The following is a 23,743-nucleotide window of genomic DNA, read 5'->3' on the forward strand; positions in this document are numbered from 1 at the left end:
TTTTTTGCCTCTTAACTTCTCTGAGCCTTTTTCCCCATCTATGAAGTGGACATATTGTTTTCTACTTTGAGGAACAGATTGTGGGGATTAAATGAGATAAACAATATAAGGCATAGAGTCTGGCATAGTATCTGCTCCACAAATGCCGATTCTCTTTATTCTCTTTTTTCATGCTGTCTCCATTTGGGACCATGTGAACTCATCCTTATGTATCTCTTTCATCATGCAACTTCTGATCCCTAATGAACAGAATTATTTTTTATTACAGTGTTTCTATAAGAAAATGTTCAGATACTAGAAGACATCTCTTTTCTCTACACTTCACATTCTGATACTAATAATAAGGGTATAGTCCTACCCTCTATTCCCACTTCAAAATGCCATTTTCCCGTGAGGAATGGAAAGGGTAGGCCAAAGGGGAGCTATCTAATGGAAGGCAAGAGGAAGGGAGCAGAACTGTGTCAAGATCAGTTGTAGATCAGTTGTAATCTTCATGTTTGTACCAATCTGGACTTGGAGGGGACTCTGGAAGAGTTGCTTCTATACATTGGAAATTGGATTTAGATCAGCCATTTAGTGGAGGTGGAGTTTTTGCAGAACAGTAACTTTTCTTATAAACTCCTACTAATAAAAGTTTTATTATCTAGAATAGGCATATGTAAAGTTATCTTTTGGTTTAACCCAATTATTAGTGCATTTAGTGCCCCCCGCCTCTTGCTTTCTTATATTGAAAGCTCCATTCTGGCCAGGAATGTATGTCATCCTTTCAAGATGTTGGCATATTCAAATGAAAAGGAGGCACAGAGTGTGGCAGAATTCTAGTTAAAAGTTTTAAATATTATTTTTGTGCTCTACTGCTTTGGAAACCTTCGTGTTTAATGAGAGAGTATTTGGCTGAAATTTAAAAATAAAATGACCTAGGAGAAGTGATGTTGTAATTTAGATCGGGCAGTCTGATTTGGCAAGGACTGGGTTAACGAGTGGTTTGGATGCACCTGTTGCTTCCTCACCGCAGAGAGCCTTTGTTAACTTACCTTAGTGAATGGAAACACAGCAACACACTGGCTCTTGAGGCTTTCACAAGGGAGTTAGAGATGGTGGTGGAGGACAGAGGTGGATGAGCGCATGTGCCAGACATTTTGTAGTGCAAAAAGGTGAGGATAGGTGAAGGCAGTGGGGGAAATCTGCTGTGAATCTAGTTCTACACAGACTCTCTTAGTTGCGGTGATGTGCAAACAGTTATACTGGAACTGGATATCCACTTTCACATCGGGCATCCGCCTGGAGGAGCGACGGGCAGCTGATGGGAAAGCCCTCAAAGAACAGGCAGTGCTGTGGCAGGTGCATCTTCTTCAACTTTTGTGCTTTCTATTTGATCAGGAAGTTAGATTTGTTTTCTGATACTTGGTCATTCTGATATGTTCTATCCTATTCTTATTGTTTTGAGCCTTGAAGATAGGTTAAAAGTTGCTACTTTATGAATTATAATACTTGATTCTGGAATGTAGTTTAAAGAACAGTGTTTTTAAAGCCTTTTTACAAAGTTCTATTTTGGTTTTGAGAAATGAAAAAATCTAATTTTAACCCTGTTTTGTATTTGGTTTTAATGGTTTTTGCATTTGGGAGAGTCCCAGTATTCCTTGGCATCATAACACAATTGATCCAACTAATAGATGTTTGTCTTTGTTTTGAGATGTCTGAGGAAGAGGTTGAGGTTTCTCACCTGGCTGTACTCCAGTATGAAACCGGAGATAAGTCCCTTGGCCTTTTTATAAAAGGGAATGGTTAGAAAGGCCAGGGAGAGTTCCCATGAGTTGTAGTGAAGAGGCTTCGTCCTTAAATGAATTTACATAAATAGAAAATAACTGGTCTCTTTAATTTTGTTAGAAAGTGTGTGTGTGTGTGTGTGTGTGTGTGTGTATCTGTCTGTCTGTCTGTCTATGGTCTCCAGTGAGACTCTTAATATATTATCTCTGGTTTTTAAAGCATAAAATTGAAGGATAATATTGTTTATTCTTTTGATGAAGAGTTATTAATACTGGATTAGGCTAAATTCTAACTCTTTTTCTTAAGTCAGCGTTAATGTTAAATCTTAAAAATGAGTGTTCACAGAGTATTCATGATAAATGTGCATATGGTGCATATATATTATATACGTTATACACTCATCTATGTGTATATATATATGAATCTATTCCTGTATTGGTTGTAGAGCAAATCAAATTGCTCTTGAATTTAAGGTTTTAAAATTTGATCTTTGTGCTTGTCAGTAATGTCTTGTATTTAAATTGCTGGTGTGGACGTCATAAAGGCTTTACAAATTATTCTTCTTTTAGATAGTATAGTTCAGGTTATTGCAGGGATGGGGGGCATCGAGATTGTTTTCATTATAAACAGAAGGCAGATAAAAGGGATAACAGTATGTGTATAACAGTATTTTTTCCCTTTGGTTTAAATCTATAAAGAGCTACTAATGAAGGGAATTTTAGTGTAAAATGAATGGACTCTTTTGATACTTGTTTTGTCATATTCTTCTAATACTATCTACTTTCCCAAACCAGAAAGTCATTCTTTTCTCTGTGTACATACATGTTTAGTAGGTCGTTTCTGTTGTCAGGTGAGGGAGGCACTGTATGTATGACGTGGGCAAGTGTGCAGAGCTCCCTCTTTCTCCTTGTTAAAAATTATGCTTTATCTTCTGTCCCCAAATGCCAGCAGTTTCTCTTTAATAACTAAGTCATTAAGGAAGTAAATTTAAATGTGGAAAATATTAGCAGTATTACTAAATATGGAATATGCAATGAGACCAACTGCATTTGGTTCTAAAAGATTTATTAGCATTTTTGTTCTTCATTAAAGTACCCTGTTTACAAAGAATAAGACCGCTTATTTCAAAACTTGTTAGCTTATTTCTGGCTTTTTTTGTTCTTCTGTGGAATCCTAAGAAGATGTTTAGTTTCAGATTTTTTTTTTTTTTTTTATATCTATCTCAGTGTATTTAATTTAGCTAACTTTTGTGATGTATTTTTTGACTGCACAGAAAGTTGGAGTGACTGGTCCCCCTGATCCACAAGTTCGCTGTCCCTCTGTCATTGAGTTTGGGAAGTATGAAATTCACACCTGGTACTCCTCCCCATATCCTCAAGAATACTCAAGGTATGTTTTGAGAGACCCTTTACCTTCTGTTTTTAGATTCATAGAACTCCCAACACTAGATCTTGAGGACATTTTAGTCTGGCTCATCTTTATATATTTGAGGAAACTGGTGGCTTTTAAATGTCCATAGTAACAGGATATTTTGGCAGCCACTTAAACCCAGTTGGCTTTAGATTTTCTTTTTTCTTTTCTGTAACCTGTCCAAAGCTTTTATTTAAAGTTGGAAACCTGATGCGTGGTCACAATGACAAGGGGAACATTTTTTCTTTAAGAGAAATTTGCCTTCATACTTCACACTAAGAATTGGAGAGAGATTCTTACAAGTTTTACTGGGTAGCCATTTATCTAAATTTTTATGATTTAACAAACCTAGTGAATGGTTTGTTTTCCCAGAAATACTTGGATAAATGGTATACAGTTATGTTACATGTAAATAGCTTGGGTTTCCTGACATTAAAAAGTCATCAGTCACCAGCTTTTTGGGATGAGGCAGCATGTTTAGTGAAGCCAAATTGGTTTCATGACTCAGTTCTGACATTCATAAGCTGTATAACCTTAGAAGTTACCCAACTAGTCTGTACCTCAGTTTCCTCATCTGCAGAATGGGGATAAAAATAGTATTTACCTCATAGGGTTTATTTTGAGCACTGAGTTAAAACATGTAAATTGCTTAGAAAATGATTAAGTGCTCAAAAATGTCAGGTATTTTTTTTTCCTTTAGGGTTGAAATTAAAAGAGTTGGAAAGTAAGATTTGGTCAAAAAATTAAACTTTGACATGTGACAGCTTACATTAATGTTCTCTTTAATCTGTAAACTACTTATATCTCAAGTTTCTCATTTGGCAGAGTGTTGTGAGGAATAATAAGTGCTCTGTGAGTTAAACATATGTTCAGAGTACTCTCGTTATTTGGCTTTTTACCTGTCTAGTAACACTGCTAGTCTAAGACATTAGCAAAAATAATTATAATGACATTAATTTATTTAGTACTTTACAGTATACAGAGATCTTTAACATGGGTTATTACCAGAAGCTGGGAATAAGCCAGTATATTTGTTAAAAAACTAAAACTCAGTATTGTTTTTACTTTTTCTGTCCGTGTAATTTGATAGTTGGTTTCCAAACCTAAGCAGAAGTAGAAAAAAAATGAGTGAGAATGTTGCTATAGACATAGACCTCAGTGACCAAAAAAAAAAAAAAAAGAGAAAGCAAAACTTCAGGAAACTAACACACAAGTTTATAAAACAGCAACTGAGAGCCAATTATCGTAAGGTCAGTTAACCCCGAACACTATGTTAGATCTTTAAGGCAGCATTCTATTTATATCCTGGGATAACGACAATTAATATGAGTTTGTTAAAAGAACATTAAATTATATTTATTGGTGATTATGTATTTATATTTATATATGTTAAAAGAGGGCAGGAAATTCCTCAACTACCTACAGAGCTCAGGTACTCAAGGCAGTTCCTCAGGAGTTCTGGATAGCCAGAGAATTACAGGATCAATAAGAAATATGCTGAAGAATTAATTTCTTCATCAGGTTTAAAGTAAATTATTATTATAATTTATTTAGTGAGCTCTTTGCAAGCTATTCAAATCAAAAAAGCATGCTCAACTTAGGCAACAAAGTTTGTTCAACATGTGCATGTATCAACTGTTGCACTGATTGTGGTACAGATAGACTGAAACCGTTGGCACCTTGACTCTTGTACTCAAGGGGAGGAGAGGAAATTGACTTAGAAATGGAACTAGAGGGCCAGCCTCAGCATGCACTTTTAAGAGAATAATGAGAATGTAACCATGAGGTTGTTGTCTTCTGAGATATGAAAAGGTTTCATTAAAAATGTTGCTTTTTATTCTGATTAGATTGTCACTAGAACCTGATTTCTTAATAAGATTTGAGGGAATTGGTTATCAGCTTATTCTTAATAAGCATTGCAGGCAGAAAAATAAATAACCACTAAGTAGGAATCATAGCAGATGGCAGCAGTGTGATAAGAACTGTAAAATTTATCAACTTTCTGAAATAAAATTTTAGACATTTTCTGTACATTTCCTTATTCTTTGTGCCGTGTTCCAAGAAAATATTCTGTAGTTTAATAGGTTCTTTAGTAATTATGACTTTTTCTCTATTCATAATTATCTTAGTTACATTGAAAAAATTCATATATTGGGGTGCCTGGGTGGCTCAGTCGGTTAAGCGTCTGACTTCAGCTCAGGTCATGATCTCGTGGTTTGTGAGATTGAGCCCTGCGTCGGGCTCTGTGCTGACAGCTCAGAGCCTGGAGCCTGCTTCGGATTCTGTGTCTCCCTCTCTTTCTGCCCCTCCCCTGCTCATGCTCTTTCTGTCTCAAAAATAAATAAAACATTAAAAAAAAAGAAAAAACCATATGTCTAATTTAAACGAGTTTAGGCTTGTTTTACTTCTGAGTTCTATTAAAATTGAGTTGGCTAAAATGTTTAGAACTCTTAATGTTTTCCAAATAATAAACTTATATCCTTACTTTGTTAATGACTATTTACTATTCTTTGCCAAATTCTGTTATTTTTTTGTTGTTAAAGGTTTTAAGGACTTTTTTAAAAATTCAAAATCCCAAAGCATGCAAAAACAGAACAATTGGGGCAAATGAAAAAGAAAAGATCTCAGTGTACTTGTGTGGGTCAGTCGGTTAAGCGTCTGACTCTTGGTTTCAGCTCAGGTCATGCTTTCACAGTTTGTGAGTTTGAGCCCCACGTCAGGCTCTGTGCTTATGGTGTGGAACCTGCTTGGGGTTCTCTCTCTCTCTTGCTCTCTCTCTTTCTCTCCCAAAATAAGTAAATAAACTTAAAAAAAAAAAAAAAAAGAATCCCAAAAGGATATTCTTTTGGGAAGTGGGATTATGCGTTATTTCCCATAATATCCAGATATTTGTGTGTGCATTGTATATGAAGTAATCTTGCATCCCTGACTTAAAAAAAGCAAAACAAAACAAAACAAAATCAACAACAGTGAAGCAGTAATGCTACTTTATGTGGAGCAGTATGATTAAGTCTTAGACATTGAATAGTATAAACCAGAGTTTTAACCCTAAGTTTCTCCAACAGGGCTGTGTGATGCTCATACATGGCAGACAGGTTCATAGAGAGCCCCACTCTGCCAATAAAACATGACATGGATGGGCTGAAGGCAAGAGTAACTGTGATCATGGGATATCCTCTACTCCCGAGTTGTTTAGAACTTAACTTTATAATAACGTTTTTACAGTAAGATCATTAAAATCCTAAAGGATGGGTTCTATATAACTGAGTAGCTTAGGAAGTTTCCTCTCCCTTTTGATCCTGTTCCTGACTTGATTTGATGTATAGATTATGTACAGCCTCAGTTACTAAAGACCAACATCCTTAAGGTCTTTGGATGACTGTTAAATGATGAAGTAAAATGAATGAAAGGAGAATAAAATTATTCATAGTCTTAATCATAAATTAATAGTATCTTTAGTTATCATCATTGAGCGTGGTACTGGACTAAATATCTCTGGAATAATTCTGTATAGAGGTGGATATTACTCTCTTCATTTTCCAGACCAGGGCCCAGTAAACATACTCAAGACCATGCAGTTTCCAAGTAGCAGGACCAGGATTTAATCTCACTTTTCTCTTACCACATTGCCATAGCTTTTAACCACTGAGCTTGTGCTGCTCCATATAGCATCTGCGTGTCTACCTTGATCTCACATAGCTTGTACCATAATCTTTTATTTAAGTAATATTTGATAGAATTTTTATTAAAATTTTACTGCAGGTGGACCTCTTATAAAGGCCACACAAATTGCTACTATCTTGGGCAATGTTCAGAAGCTAAGAAGATACTGTAGGAATTCCTGGGAAGAGTATTTGTATCATCTTAGAAGTAAGGGAAGCAATGCTTCTAAAGCACACATAGCTGCAGCCTAGTCCTGACTTCACAGGTGAGGGTGTCAGCAGAGTGGCTGATTTAGAATAAACTTTAGGTATGGAGGCTACATCCCATGATGCAGTTGATCTAGGCAACCATACACCTATTTGATAGTCAAGGACTAGGGCTATCAGGAAGACAGTGACAAAAAGCAGCAGCCATCTTTAGGGCTAAGAGTATTCATACTCTATGACTATACTTCATTTGATGTGATCTCATGTTCTTCCTATATAATATATTTTTTCAACAAGGAAACTAAAGCCATTTGTACCGTTAAAACTCCTGGAAAAACAAAATGTTTTATTATCAGATGATTCCCTTTAGACTAATAGTGTCATTCCAGTGGGCTTGGTTATAATAAAGTAAGAGGCTTTTAAAATGTTTTCAGCAAGAGCTGAATTGGAGTATAGTAGATTATGATATTTGCTTTTACTTTGTTATTTTTCAAATACTAAGATTTGCTAAAGTTTTTTTTTTTTTAATCAAGAAAATGTCATACATCTTGCTATTCCAAGGAAATAGCATGAACTTAAAATTCACCAGATAAGACTTGGCAGTAATTTTCTTATAGGTTTCGTTGCTTCCTGTGTTTTCTTGAACAACTTGCTTACTACAAGAACTTTAAAAATTAGACCTTCTTTCATAGGCCTTAGGAAATAAGCTGTACTTTATTTTCATGTCTTTGTACCAAGACGTAAAAGTTAAATTGGATGCTTTTAAAGTTGGCATTTATCTTTAGCATAATCTAGAAATTTTAGTTGTCTGTCACTCCTCTTTCCCTTCCTTTTTTCCCAGGATTTTATCTATGTTTCTCAGATTCACATTGTAGGGAATATTTAGTTGTAATATTTAGGTCTCAAAGTGAAACTGTGTTCATGGATTCTTCTATGTCTTCATGTTGCAGCAAGTTAAAATTGCTCATTGAAAATTTAGCACAGGTAAATAAAGGTAAGCAGTAGAGTAGTTGGAGGGAGGAGGATGCCTTTAATTACATAGGGAGAATTACCTTCCACCTTCCTTTTTAAGAAGAAATTATTCAAAATCCACATATTCAGTAAAACAATCTGGCAGTTGTGGGTCAGCTCTGAGACTCAGGATATCTAGTGCCCACATTAATGATGAAGTTTATAATTGCGGCCATTTCCTTTTGTGATTTTTTTTTTTTTTTTTTTTTTTTTTAGTTCTGGTTGGTAAGGAAAAAGCTCAGGGCGCCGGGGTTCCTCAGTCTGTTAAGCAACGACTCTTGATGATCTCATGGTCATGATCTCATGGTTTGTGAGATCGAGTCCTGCATTGGGCTCTGTGCTGACAACATGAAGCCTGCTTGGGATTCTATCACTCCCTCTCTCTCTGCCCTTCCCCTCTCTTGCTCTTTCTCTCAAAATAAACCTTAAAAAAGGGGGGGAGGGGGAAGCCATCTATCTCACTGCCCTTCCTTCTCTGAGTAGTGGAATTTGAAGCAACATGCAAAGGAAATAAGCACAGTTGCCTAGGAAACCTTTCTTTTTCATGCCCTTGGTTCCTGTTTCTTGACTTCAGTTTATGATGTCATTTATTATTTGTTTTACTCAGTACCTTATTTTGGAATGACTTTTGTATTAATGATATAATTTCGAGTTGTATTGGTCTGTCTAATATGAGAGATGTTGGAAAACAGTATTAGATATTGTAGAGACTTAGAAATATTATACTGAAATAGTTCCCTCGAAGCTTTTAGTGCACTGAATGGCAGTTTTCACCCTTATTTGAGCATGAAACACTTATTACATACAGGACTAGTGTTTCCATAAATACACCTTGGCAAAGGCCTTGGTTGAATGTTAGATGTTTTCAGATAAAGTATAATTAAGTTTTAAAAGTGGCCTCCTGGGGCACCTGGGTGGCTCAGTCCATTAAGCGGCCAACTTCAGCTCAGGTCATGATGTCACAGTTAGTGGGTTCAAGCCCCTCATCGGGCTCTGTGCTGACAGTGCAGAGCCTGGAGCCTGCTTTAGATACTGTGTCTCCCTCCCTAGACACTGCCCCTCCCTAACTCGTGCTCTCTCTGTCTCTCAAAAAATGAATGAAAAAAAAAGTCTGTCTCTCAAAAAAATGAATGAAAAAAAAACGTTAAAAAATGTGGCTTCCAAAGTGGTACTTGAAAAAATAGTGTGGTCTTGACACTTTAACAAGTTAGACCTTTTGTGTGTTAATCTTTTCTTTAATTCCATTGTAATCTTTTTAAAGCATAGCTGTCCAAACTGATACCAACTAAATTAATGAGGTTTATTAAAATTTCCTTCAGCCTCAATACTTATTTGAGAGACAAATTTATTTGGATTATATATTTTGTCATCATATCCAGTATTTTTGTGTATGTACTTTTTAAAGATAGTATCAGATCTCCGATTACCAAGGCATGACCAGTTCTGGACACACACAGTTCAGGATGCAGGGAAGTCTGTGTGCTGAGGATAAATGAAGTGTGTATTTTATAATAGAAGAGCCATGTGGTCTTCTGGATTAGACTAAAACCAGGTATAAATTTTAATTAGGTTATATTCCTTCTTACGAACTAATCCAGTCACTTTCTTGCCTAGCTCCTCATAAAAGGAACATTGTAAAGAAGAAGTCCTGTTAAATTATTGCTAAAATAGCAATACTGTTGTATAAATACAAATTAATACTAGAATATCTGAAAGATTAATTTGAACTTTTATTTCATTTGTTGAATAATAGACTTTTAAGTTACAGGATGTAATGTGATATTTAACCAGAGGAAAAGCCAGAATTTCAGGGGTTTCATAAGGAAGGAGGTAGTGCAGTATGTCCTAACTTGAAAAAACATAATCATTACAATTTTATACTTAAAAAGATAATATAAAATCTGCTTTTATAGTACCCACCCTATATCCGTTTTACTCAGCACTCTGTCCCTAGTGCATTTAGCACAAGGCCTAACACACTGTAGTATAGTTGACCCTTGAACAGCACTACAGTTAGGGGCCCCAACCTGTGCAGTCAGAAATTCATGTATAACCTTTGTCTCCCCAAAAACTTAACTAGTACTAATAGCTTCCTGTTGACCGGAAGCCTTACCAATAGTATAAACAGTCAATTGACACATAATTTGTATTAAATGCCCCATATATTATATTCTTACAATAAAAATAAAGTAAGCTAGACAGAAGAAAATGTTAAGAAAATCATAAAATACATTTACTGTACTGTAAATGTATTTACTGTACTGTATTTACCAAGAAAAATCCACTTATAAGTGGACCCATGCAGTTCAAACCCATGTTGTTCAGAGATCAGTGGTATTTAACAAATGTGTATTTTCTTAAAAAAAAAAAAAAAAAAAAAGATCAAATAAAGAACCAAAGAAAATATATAGCTTGACAAAATCTTCTTAGTGGTGTGTTTTGAAGGTAGACTTTATTTTCTACTTATTAGAGATTATCAAGGAGGGGAGAATATGAGATTTTCATTGTCTGCCAGGTGGGTAGCTTTTAAGAAGACTAGGAATTACTAGTCTGATAGGAAGAGCACTGAATCTCGGGTATCTTCTCACCCTTGTCCTCCTGCTATTAATTAGTTGGATGCTATTAACCAAATTAATTTTGTCTTTAGTTTGTTTTCTTTCATTTGGTTAATGGGGATGATAATACAGTCTCCACCTTTTTACTTGAGTAGTAATGAGAGTCAAAAAAGAATAGCTGTGAAAGTTTACAGTCTTATAAAAAGTCCTGTCTTTCTTTGTTTAATTATTATTTACAGGCTGCCTAAATTATATCTTTGTGAATTCTGTCTAAAATACATGAAAAGTAGAACTATTCTCCAGCAGCACATGAAGAAATGTGGTTGGTTCCATCCTCCTGCCAATGAGATTTACAGAAAAAATAATATTTCTGTCTTTGAGGTAAAGTAGATGTTTTATAGTTGTCTTCCTATCATTTCAAATGCAGTACCACCTATACTGTATCTAATTGTAGTTGTCTTTTTTGCAATGTTATTTTACTGTTGTACTCACTCTTGAGTCTGATAATCCAGTTTATAGGAGAAGCAGAATTAGGCCAATCCAGATTGTACCGAGGTCACAATCTTGATCTCAGAATAAATTATTCTGTATTTCAGGATTCCATTTGATTGTAAAATACCAAATGATTTTTTATGTTTAGATGTGATAAAATTGTGTCTTAGAATCCATGAAATAATGGTATTTAAATGAAAAAATTTCTGTTGCCCCACTTAAAGGAATATTTGGTAGAGATATTTAATAACTGTAGTAAGTTGTATTTTGTAAAGTTATAAAAATATATATTTCTTCATCATGATGATATGACTTAGGCTATGTCCGTGATTTTGTGTTGTTGGTCATGGGGTTTTAGTTTCTAGATCCTCAGTTCATGGTTTTACTGCCAGGTATTAATTGAACACCTGCCATGTGCTCAGTTCTGTTAATTACTGTGATGATAGAATTTCAGATTGTGGGGATCACTCAGTCTCTAACTTTCTTGATTTTCCCTGCACCTTCATTTTAGGTGAGAAGTAGTGGATCTCTTCACCCTCGGGGGGGGGGGGGGGGGTGGGGAGGAAGAAGGGTGTGGTCTACAATACCCAAGAGCAAAGTGCTTCTCGCCTTAAGCATATATTGGTGTATATTTTAAAAGAAGTAATATTAAATTACTTAAATTGTTGAGGTTTCTATCCTGAAATATTGATGTCTTAGGGTTTAATGTGGGTATCTGTTGGCATTTGTGTAAAAGAGCAAGCTCTCGAAGCTCCAGCAACCCAGGGGTGTGTCAGGAGAAATACACAGTGGTGCTCCTGATCTTGGCCATCCTGATTCCAAGAAATCTCTCATTTGCCAGGTTGCTACCTAGGGAACCTGCTTGGTTGATGCCTCTGGCAATAGTTAATACTCCTGAAAATAGCTTTATTTCGGGGGCAAATCTGATTGTGGCAGCCAGACTGCATTGCTTTTGGATGCTGGCATAGAGTGGACTATAGTTATACCTTGTTTTACTTAACAAATGTATTTTAGAAGAGGCTGCTTTTAGATCTTTTGTTGAATTACTTTAAAAAATGAATCAAATCAGCTTGCTGTCTGAAGGATTACTGCAACCAATCTTGTTATAAAAGCAAAAAGTGCTCTTTTTTAAGGGTCATCATCTCCTTGTCTAGCTATTCGTACTTTGTTGAAGTGCAGTATTTTATATATTTAGTTGTCTTACAACAGCAGGTACCATAATTCTGCTGTTTCAGAGGATAGCTTCCAGGTTCTGATCACTGACAGCTCTCTTAGGCTGGACTGTGGATACTCACAGGTATTTGTAAGTGATGTGTATTATTGTTCTAGAACTAAAGAGCGACTTTACTGACCATTTTGTTCTATTATTTTCTAGGTTGATGGGAATGTGAGTACCATTTATTGTCAGAACCTGTGTCTCTTGGCAAAGTTGTTTCTTGACCACAAAACACTCTATTATGACGTGGAGCCATTTCTTTTTTATGTACTAACACAGAATGATGTCAAGGGCTGCCACCTTGTTGGCTACTTTTCTAAAGTAAGTATATCAGCTTAAAATATGTTTGAATTCACACGGAAATCTGAAGCAATCTTTGTCAGTTCTCACTAGAATACTACAAAGTGCAGCACCTTCTGGGCACCATCTAGCTTTTGGAAAGGAAAATAGAAGGAATATTCAGAAACTTACCAAGGGCTAGAAGGTATCTAGTAACATTCAACAGACTGTAGTTTCCTAGGAACATGAGCTGCCGATTATACTCAAGAGGAAGAGTTTTAAAATGACTTCTATTCCCATGGTAATGATAGATAGAACTTGTGAAATAAACAGTCATTACCTCTTTGAGCTCTTTCTCAGTTTAAGTCTGCTCTTCCTACTTTAAATTTGAAGCACAGAAATAAGAATAAGCCCTTTTTATTAACGGATGTTTTCTTCCCTTCCTATAGTCTTTCATTCTTTTGGGGTGAACAAAAGGTTTTTTTTTGTAGTCAACGTAAAAGATGTACTTTTATTTAAGCTGGCCTATGGTAAAATCTAAGTATATGAAATGGCTAAGTGGAAAGTACCAGCTTTCTGTTGGCTATTTCAGAAGTTAAATATAATTTTATATATATTGCCTTATTTTTAAAAGTGTACACAACATTTTGGGGTTATTTTTGTAAAGGGAGGTACAACTAATGGGGAGATGGGACTGCCCTATGTAGCACCAGAGCAGGAAACAAAAGAATCCCTGAAATAGTTGAAATAGTTGTTCCCCTGAATTTTCCCATTTCTGGAGTGTCACATCGACTCATCATCTATAGCTTTGCAGATTGATTGGGAGTGAGATTCCTCTGTTCATATTAGGCAATGACATACTGTTTTTGAGTTGCAGATGGTGTTGGATGGCATAATTTTATTTTATATTTTTATTCTCCTGGGATGGTTGCTTTGTGGGTAGTGACAATGACTTAACGTGGTCCTGTCTCCTCCCACTGGGGTATTTTTTCCTTGATGCATATGGTATTCTCAGAGGACTAGGGCTGTGGTTTTGACTGTTAGTCTTTGTTTCTTAATAATTAGCATTACTATTCAGTCTTACTAGCGTGTTGTTTTAAAACTTTCTTTACCAGGAAAAGCACTGCCAGCAGAAGTACAACGTTTCCTGCATAATGATTCTTCCCCAGTACCAGCGTAAGGGCTATGGCAGGTTTCTCATCGATTTCAGTAAGGATTGTAATAATATCATTTCTCATTATCTCTTTTTGTGGGCCTTCCGTATATATTTTTAAAGATTTGCAGATGATTTATTGGTTGCTAGTATCTTCTGTCATACTGCTGTATGGGACTTTAAAACCTAAAGTCATGAATTTTTTCTTTTTTCTTTTTTTTGGATTGGACATGAAATATTTTTAAATAGCCTATACCGGCGGTGCCTGGGTGGCTCAGTCAGTTAAGCGTCCTACTTCAGCTCAAGTCATGATCTCATGGTTTGTGAGTTCAAGCCCCGTGCCAGGCTCTGTGCTGACAGCTCGGAGCCTGGAACCTACTTCGGGTTCTGTGTCATCCTTTCTCTCTGCTTCTCCCCTGCTCATGCTCTTTCTCTCTCTCCTACAAAAATAAATAAACATTCAAAAAAATAAAATAAAATAGCTTATACTGAATATTAACTTCTGTGTGATCTTTTGCAAATAGTTTTAATTTTCAACTGCTAACTTACAGTGGAACTTAGTTTTATGCTAATTCTAACTCACAACAATACTAAACACGTATAACTACTTAAATTAACACAGTAAAGTACAGGACTTGCCTTATTTTTGTTATTCAATTATCTGGGAAAGTGTATACATCATTTCTTACTTACAGACTCTACCTAGTGGTTAAAATATGCAGTGCACCTTTAAAAATCTTAAAAATAAATGTCTAGGAAATAATTTATAGGAAATACAGGAAATAATTTAATCTGACTTAAAAATGGAAAGGAACAGTTCTGAAAAAAGTCATCATGGAACATGTTGATAGTCTTGCTTAGAAAGTAAATATATGTTTACAATAAATTTTATATTGATTAATAAAATAGTGATTTTTCAGGGAATATTTTGATACGGTTTTTCTTCTAAGTATCAGATGGTTATATCACCAGTGGTAAGAAGTTAATTCTCAAGATAGACCAGCACAGCTTATTCCACTTGGCCTTAGACTGCACTTCTGACCATATTTTATTGGAAATATGCCACTGATTATTTTGTACATTTCCTTGGCCTTTTTGGATTAGTAGTAGAGAGAGCAGCTTAGGTTATTTAATATCAATATATTGTGTTGAAATAGAACTCATGTTTGGATGTGTTATTCCATTACACAGCAAAGTTAGGGGAAAATTTGTTATATATTTGAGATAAACAATAGTCTAGGATTATTATACTAATTGTTTTCATTTGCTTTTCCTAATGTAACCTAATTTCCCACATTACCATTTATAGATTGCCTTTAATAAAGTTTCCTTTGATGACAAAAAAACTGTATTTCTTCTGCCATCTCCATTTTTGATACTTAGAACTTATTCCTTTCTTTTCCTGATCTTGAGAATCATGCTCTAGACAGGAGGACAAATGCCACCATACACTCAGTGTGACAGCCCCACCCTGACATCCTTACTTATCAAGAATTAGGGTGACGGGTAATTGCAAAGAGAGCTTTGACTGAAGTGAGAAATTGTCATCTAATTCACTTGCAGAAGAATCATAATCTTAATAGATAGAATTATTTAAAAACTAAGGCATCCTTTTGTACTGTTCTACAGTTCAGGTATAGCTGTTGCCATCTGGTGGTCCAGATAAAACATGTAAGAGTGGTTCCCCTATAAAATAAAAAAGCATTATTGCCTTAATCTTATGTAGCCTGTTAATATGAGGTTGTATGATTTTTTTTTTAAGTTTGAATATTTTAACAATGTGGTTTATAGCAAGTATAGACAAAGTAATGCTAACCTCATGTTCTCTCAGTATATACAAATTACATAATCTTCTGCAAATTTGTGTTGAAGTAATTTTTTAATTTGTTTTTTTTCTTGGAGGAATTTGCTTTTGAAATTATTATTTCCTGTACTACTTAGATTGGTTGTGGAAGAGGGGATTGTTATTTTGGTGAATTAGCCTATTTTAGGCTCGCTGACATATTTGTGATTTGGTGGTTTCTTTAGGTTATTTGTTATCAAAGCGTGAAGGCCAAGCAGGGTCTCCAGAGAAACCATTATCCGATCTAGGTCGTCTTTCCTACATGGCTTATTGGAAAAGTGTAATATTGGAGTGCCTTTATCACCAAAATGACAAGCAAATCAGCATTAAGAAGTTAAGCAAGTTGACAGGTATCTGTCCTCAAGACATTACTTCCACACTCCACCACCTACGAATGCTGGACTTCCGTAGTGATCAGTGAGTATCACATCCCTTTGTTACACTTTCAAAAGATAATCAGGTGGAAGTTTTTGGATCAGGCAGCCAGATATCAATGAAAGGGTATAAACTAATATAATAAACTAATACATTTGGTAATCCTGAGACGACATTTTCTTTTCTATGATCCTTGATACTGTTGACCTTAACTTTTTTTAAATTGTTTTTTCTGGTCTTTCTTCTAACTTTTGGACATAAGCTACTGAATCTTTTCTAATGTTGGGAGCTTCTTCACAATATGAGAACAACTCTAGAAATAATGCCTAATAAAATATATGTCCATGATTTATTTCCATTATATGTGGTGTAAAATAAAATATAGGTTAAGGGAAAGTCAGCTCACTCTTATCTGGAGTGATTGGGAAAAGATCACAGAGAAAGGAAGGAAGCATTGGGTTAGAAAGATGGAGAATAGGAGATAGTGTACAGGAGAGTAGCAGAAATTCCAGAGCTGGAAAGTATGAGACAGTGAATGGTTAAAATAACCAAATCCATTGCTGTTGTTGAGTATGAAGTATGTGTCCAACTTTGTATTTGTTAGTTATCTTGTATGGTGGCATATTTCTGTATTTCATCTTCCCAGGCAGGCTATTTTTGAAGCATTTATCATCATCTCCAGGTTTTCTAGGGGTTATAGCTCCATATTCATTGTTAGGTACTCTTATATGTTGTTGATTGCTATAAACTTTGCTCTGGTTCCAGATTTGTGATAATCCGCCGGGAGAAACTTATCCAGGATCACATGGCAAAGCTTCAGCTGAATTTGCGGCCTGTAGATGTAGATCCAGAATGTTTGCGCTGGACCCCTGTCATAGTCTCCAATTCTGTGGTCTCAGAGGAGGAAGAAGAGGAGGCTGAGGAAGGAGAAAACGAAGAGCCGCAGTGCCAGGAAAGAGAATTAGAGACAAGTGTAAGGGCATGAGTAGTCTCTATTTTTGATAACAGAAGGCTCTATTTTTGGTTTTCATGATTATTTGTGATATGTGTTACAATATCTTAAACCAACACAGTCAATTCACAGTAGATTTTCAGAGATGATTACAGTGATAGAGATTTCAAGAAAACTGGGTTTTGTTTACTTAAATTGTGTATTTTTAAGCCTTAGGTCATTAGGAGACCTTCAAATTTGTAATAATGTGTTATGTAGAACTAAATATTTCTTACCAGAGTGCTGATAAACAGCTAAATCTTAAGCTGTGTAGTAACTGACAAATCTGAATTTAATTCTGACCATTGTTAAAACAAATTAAGATACCTTTTCCTTAAAGTAAAACATTAAGGAAATAATGTAAACATGTATTTTCTAATAGAGCACTAAACAGTTCAGTGGGTACACAGATGTCTTTAGCCATTAAAGGGTTAATGAGGGACTGTATGACATTGTATAGTTTTCAGTATTTTTTGTCATGTGAAGCATACCTTTCTCTGTTTTTTTTTTAAAGCCGTGCTTTCTTCCTTTAAAAATCTATGTCCTCCTTTGATAAACGTAAACAATCTCATGCCCCTGTTTAATGTAATTTAATTTTCAAAATGAAATTAAATATTCAGAATAAAAATAAATCAAAATAATTACAGAAATTTTCTTTCATTTTTTTCAAACACCCCTTTTCTCTTGCCCATGCCCCAGAGTCCATCTTCTCTCCGTTTATAAATTTTTATTTCTGATAGATTTTAAAATTGTATCATTTAACATTTATAAGAACAATGCTGTTCATTTTGTTTATTGAAGGTGGGATTACATAGTGGTTAAGAGCACCAACTCTTGGGTCCGACTGCCTGGGTTTATATCCCAGCTTCTATATTTGCTGTTGCATGTCCTAAGGCGAGTTATATTTTTTTGTGCCTCGGTTACCGCGTTTGTAAAATGAGGATGTAATAATAACACTTCATACAATTGTTGTGAGGATTAATGTATCCTATAAAGCATTTAAAGCAATGTCAAACACAGAAATATTCATGATAGCTACTAAATTATGCTTTTCTTTTTTAAAGCTTTGTTTTCTTATCTCTGTATTTAGGAGGTCAAATAGGAGATATAACTGAATAAGGCTGAAAGATTAACCAGCATGGTTTTATTTTCTAAAATCAGGTGGGAAAGTCTGCATCTCGGGAGAACAAAGAACAAGATTCTTACTCTTCGGTAGAAAGTGAAAAGAAACCAGAAGTTATGGCACCAGCTAGTTCTACGCGTCTGAACAAGCAAGTCCTTCCCCGTGATAGTCTTCCTGCAAACAATCAGCCATCTCGGAGAGGCCGCTGGGGAAGGAAGAACAGAAAAACCCAGGAACGTTTTGGTGATAAAGATTCTAAACTGCTCTTGGAAGAGACATCAGCTCCTCAGGAACAATATGGAGAATGTGAGGAAAAATCAGAAACCTCCCAAGAACAATACACTGAAAGTGAGGACCAGTCAGCAGCCTCTCAGGAGCAGCCCAGCCAGGATGGGAAGCCAGACATTCCCAAAAGAAGACTAAGTGAGGGGGTTGAGCTCTGGCGAGGACAGCTAAAGAAGAGCCCGGAGGCACTGAAGTGTAGATTACCAGAAGGCACTGAGAGGCTGCCCCGTCGCTATAGTGACGGTGACAGGGCTCTCCTCAGAGGCTTCAGTGAGAGTAGTGAGGAAGAAGAAGAGCCAGAAAGTCCTCGGTCCAGCTCCCCACCAATTCTTACAAAGCCCACACTGAAGAGAAAGGTAAGGCTTTTCTTGTGATTCGTTTCTTCGACTTGTCTGTTCTTTCCCCAGTTGCAGCTTACTATATACATTTGTCTATCCCAGAGTTCTGAGAAAGTAAATGTAGAAATTCTTAGTGTGTTATTTTTTAGACTTTATACCTTGGTGTATTGTAGCTTATGATCCAGTGAACATTTGAAATGTGTATAGGACTTCTTTGGTTCATGGAAATGAACATAGACACCATGAGCTTATTTAAGAGCCAACAAACTTTTTTAGCTTGCTGGTTTGATGTTCTGATCATGACTTTTAGGGATTTGTAAAATATTTTAAAAGCATATATAGATCGGAAATGTTTATGTTAGAAAAGGAGAGAAGTATTTGACAGTTTGATGGACAGTGGTGCCCTGTGTCGGGGGTGCTCTGAGTGAGGCCATTCGTCTTGAGTGGGACTTACCCCCTGTGGTCTCTTCTCCCATTTCTGTCTCCCCGCCCCACCCCCCTCCTTTCTTCCAGTGGTTTGACTTAACCTGGTTGTGAAAATATTTTCTCAGTTCTATTTGTCATCTTGCAAAGTTTGAATGAAACCAGTTTATAAATGCGATGAGAGGATGAAAACAAGTTCTGGTAAACTGTATACCAGAACTTCCCCAGGCTGTGGAGTGAACTTTAAGCATTTCCACAAGCCAGCCACACTGAGCTCAGCAACCTGGATGAACCACCGTGTAGTAGCAGGGTGACAGCTTCCACCCAAAGCAGTGAAATTGTTCCTTTCCTTAAGCAGAGCCTTATGAAAAAAAAAGGGGGGGGGCTATATATAAAAATACAGGGTTTTAATTTTAGAACAGTTTGAGATTTATGCAATTATTGCGAAGAAAGTACAGAGAGTTCCTGTATTCCTTACACCCAGTTTCCCCTATTATTAACCTCTTAGGTTGGTATAGTACATTTGTCACAAATAGCCAATATTTTGTTAACTAGAGCCCATATTTATTTAGATTTCCTCAGTTTTCCCTTATGTTCTTCTCTTCCAGGATCTCATCTAGCATACCACATTACATTTAGTAGCCATGTCTCTTTGGGCCCCCTTGGGTGTGACAGTTTCTCAGACTCCTTGTTTTTGACAACCTTGACAGTTTGACGAGTACTGGCTAGGTATTTCAGAATGTACCTCATGATATTAGAATGGGCTAATAGGTTTGGGGGAAGAAGACCACAGAGGTAAAGTGTCATTCTTATCATATAAAGGGTGTGTGATACGTGTGTACATGTATACACATGCACACACCAAACACAAGAGTATTACTGTCAATATGACTTATCACTGTTGAGGTTAGTCTCGATCACCGGGTTTGAGGTTGTGTTTGTCGGTTTCTCCACTGTAAAGTTACTCCTTTGTTCCCCTCTCCCATACTGTACTTTTTGGAAGGCAGCACTGCCCACAGGCCACGCTTAAGATGTGGAGAGTTGCACTGTATTCCATAGGAGTTCTGCTTGGAGATTTACCATTTTTCCCCATCTGCTTATTTATTCAAGCATTTCTTTATGTCAGCATGGACCCAGATATTTACTTTACACTTTGAGTTATAAACCAGTAGTACTACTTTATTTAATTTGTTCCTTAGATTCTTTCAGCTTTGGCCATAGGAGTCTTCACTTCTGTGTCCCTTTAACTTAATATGTACCCCCATTGTTGTGAAGGTGTTTGGGTTTTTTTTTGTTTTTGTTTTTGTTTTTGTTTTTGTTTTTTTGAGCACTTCCTTACTTTCTAGTACTGTGAGATGATCTAAGCTTATCTTGTATATTTTATGTCCCAGTCCTAGGGTCAGCCATTTTTCCAAAGAGCAGAGCCAGACATGTTTAACCTACTTTGAAAATTGTACTTCAACTAAACAGACTAGTAAATTTGAAGTGGAGAGAAATTGAACCCTGGCTCACTCTGCCATTCATTATGTGATCAGGAAGACTGTATCTTTGCCATTCCAGGCTTCTATTGCCTATTTTTAAAACTGTGCTATTTCCCTGTGTAAAAAAGAGAATATCGTAACAGGCAGTGAGATCATGTACACAATACCTGAAGTTCTTACAGAAATGCGCCAGACTGGGAGTCAGAGACTGTCTTTTACAACCGTTTCCATACTGACTGGGTATGTGACCTTACACAGGTCCTGTAACCTGTCTCACCTCTGTGGAGTAAGGAGATTGGATTAGATTATTTCTGGTGCATCGTCCCTATCATTTTGTTTTATCTGTTGTGTAATTTAAGGTATTATTAGATCAACCCTAGTACAAAATTGTACCCAGTGTGCCACTTTCCAGTAACAGATTTATTACTTTTGAAATACTTCGTATCAGGTAATTACACATCAGCTCCATGTTTTTACATTTCACCATAACTCCTTATGGGTAGCTCATGAAGATGGCATACAGCTTTACTAATAGTTCTGTTGATCTTCAGAGAGCTATGAGAGCAACAAAAAGTGTTTTAGTCCTTTTTTTCCCCCTCTTGAAGTAAGAGATGTTAAAGGACTAGCTTCTGTGTCATTTCAGTATTGAAATAGGCAATTCCCTAGGGTGTTAAATTTAACTGAACTATTAAAGGGAATTATAATATCTGCTCTCTGTGCCTTTTATAAAGTTCTATTCAGTTATCCAACATCTTTCTGTGATACTTTATGGTACCTTATTATAGTATTTTGAAATAATATTCAAAATGTCTGTTGGCTGATTCGAGTAGGTTTAAAAACTATTAATCGTGTTATTAATAGAAATGATAGTATTAATTCCTGTAAATGCTTTCTTTCTCTTCTAAATAGAAACCAATTCTTCACCGAAGAAGGAGAATCCGAAAGCGCAAACACCACAACAGCAGCGTGGTCACAGAAACGATTTCTGAGACTACAGAGGTATTGGATGAACCTTTTGAAGACTCTGACTCTGAGAGGCCGATGCCACGATTAGAACCCACGTTTGAGATTGATGAGGAAGAAGAGGAAGAGGATGAAAATGAACTCTTTTCTAGAGGATACTTCCATCGTTTGTCCTCACAGGATGTGCTCAGGTGTCGATCCTCTTCTAAGAGGAAGTCTAAAGATGAAGATGACGAAGAAGAGTCCGATGACGCTGATGGTATGTTTTACAGAACCCACTGTTTATGGTAGTTTTAGTGTCTCTGAAGAAACACACTTCAAGTGATAACTGCAAACCCTTCAACAAAAAAGCTGAAAAATGACACACCCCACTAAGCAAGTAAAGGACGGCTTGATAATCTCTAAAAATTTGTGTCAAGCACATTCATCCCCATTTTCTCCTTTAGTCCTCTGTCCTTTTAAAAAGTTTTTTTTCTAGTCTTCCCTTCAACTGAGGACCTAGTTTTTCCACTGGAGAAAATATCTTGCTGTTAGGAAATTGTTCTTTTTTGCCTAATATTTTCTCAGCCATTATCTGAATCTTCAGTTAGTTGGTGGATTGGAGTTAGCCTCAGGAAGATCTTGAAGTAATAACCCTTTACTAGAAAGTACACTCTTGTGGACTTACCTGTTTTGCTAATTGTTGTATGCTGAGTGCTTAAAATGGACACTCAGTAAATATTGTTAAGTGAATACATGCTAAGATGGTTCTAAGATCCGACTCATGTAAATTGGACTTGCCTCACATCTGTTCAGGATGTGAATCATATCTGAATCATATCTCTAATGTGCCTTTCTCTACGAGTAGTAAATTTCTAATAAAAATGGTGACAGTGCCTCAAAATAGGCTCAATATTTATGGCATAGCTAAAAATCCAATGGTTTACTTTTGAAATAGCCTTGTCATTTAGAGATAAAGAAATGGGCTCAGAAATGTGCTAGGTCACAGACTAGTTCATCCTCCCCTAAAGTTTCTGCCAGTGCCTCATGCTGCCTGCAGCTGCAATGTTTGCCTCACCATAAGGTCAGACTGAGGTTTTTTTTTACTTTGGTGGGTGAATTTGAAGAAATCTAGTTGTCCTCTCTTGGTGGATGTATAGCTTTTATTAACTGAGTTTTTTTATTCTTCTCTTAAAAATAAATCCACTCAATTTCGTATCTAGTGGAAACTTGTGTTTTCTCCATTCTCCTGTTTTTATATAATAAATAGTTTTAAATAGTGATAAGATGACTGAGTTCTTTTATTGTGATGTATATATTAAACTAAATATTTATTGTATAAATTTGGCACTTCAGTAAAATTTCTGTCTTGGATCATTGTAGCTCAAATAGTATCCGCCGTTTAAGTTCTTATTGACTTGGACAAATTTTCTCTGATGCAACCATTTCCAGTCTTTATTTTCAAGTTATTGCTAACTGTACCTTCTTAGTTCTCCTCTCCAGATCCTGTTTTTGCTTGGTGTTCTTCCTTTTAGAAATTAATAGGAAATGTGAAGGTACTTAATGCTGCACCACACCTAAATATGGTTAAAATGGTACATTTTATGCTATGCGTAGTTTACTACAATCTTTAAAAATAGAAAAAAATTAACGGGGAGAAAATAATACCAATATCAAATTTATTTCTGATAAATCATTGTCATTAACTTGTTTTTTTTCAGGTCAGTATTTATTTGGGACTAAATGCCTTGCAGCTGTTCCCATACAAACACAACATTGACTGAGCACGTCAGATTGCTTAGTCATGGCCTGGAGTAATTAACTCATGATATTACCTGAAGTCATGATTTTATGGAAACTAAAAAAAAAGCCAGAGAGATAATATAAATTGCAAACAGGGGTAAAACAAAAAAGAAGAAATGAGTTGATTTGTAACTTACATAGTAAAGACAGCTTGTCTAAAGTAGTTGTGATAACTATTGAGTATTTGCATCTTTACACAGCTTATCTCCGTTTTCTAGATGATAAAACTGAGTATTTTAGACTAACTTACAAAACCATGCAGTTGGTGATGATAAACCTGAACTGGCTTTAACTGGTGGTTGGTAACAGAATGTTGACCCGGATTCTTTCATTGTTCTGCCAGCTCACTGCGTGACTTTAGAAGATGTCATTAATTAGATTTCTCCT

At 36.0% G+C, this 23,743-nt stretch overlaps 1 protein-coding gene across 4 annotated transcripts in view; it reads left to right on the forward strand.

Annotated features, from left to right (window-relative positions):
* The window catches only part of KAT6A (lysine acetyltransferase 6A), a 112,833-nt gene that overhangs the window by 83,492 nt on the left and 5,598 nt on the right, over window positions 1–23,743 (forward strand). For all 4 annotated transcript variants that reach the window (XM_027071375.2, XM_027071395.2, XM_027071388.2 and 1 more), the window contains exons 9-16: window positions 3,041–3,156; window positions 10,852–10,993; window positions 12,480–12,641; window positions 13,715–13,808; window positions 15,781–16,012; window positions 16,736–16,943; window positions 18,123–18,725; window positions 21,521–21,833. In XM_027071375.2, coding sequence (XP_026927176.2) covers window positions 3,041–3,156; window positions 10,852–10,993; window positions 12,480–12,641; window positions 13,715–13,808; window positions 15,781–16,012; window positions 16,736–16,943; window positions 18,123–18,725; window positions 21,521–21,833 — 1,870 coding nt within the window. The remainder of the gene's footprint in view (window positions 1–3,040; window positions 3,157–10,851; window positions 10,994–12,479; window positions 12,642–13,714; window positions 13,809–15,780; window positions 16,013–16,735; window positions 16,944–18,122; window positions 18,726–21,520; window positions 21,834–23,743) is intronic.

This window comes from Acinonyx jubatus, chromosome B1 (genome assembly GCF_027475565.1).
Source record: "Acinonyx jubatus isolate Ajub_Pintada_27869175 chromosome B1, VMU_Ajub_asm_v1.0, whole genome shotgun sequence".
Taxonomy (NCBI): Eukaryota; Metazoa; Chordata; class Mammalia; order Carnivora; family Felidae; genus Acinonyx; species Acinonyx jubatus.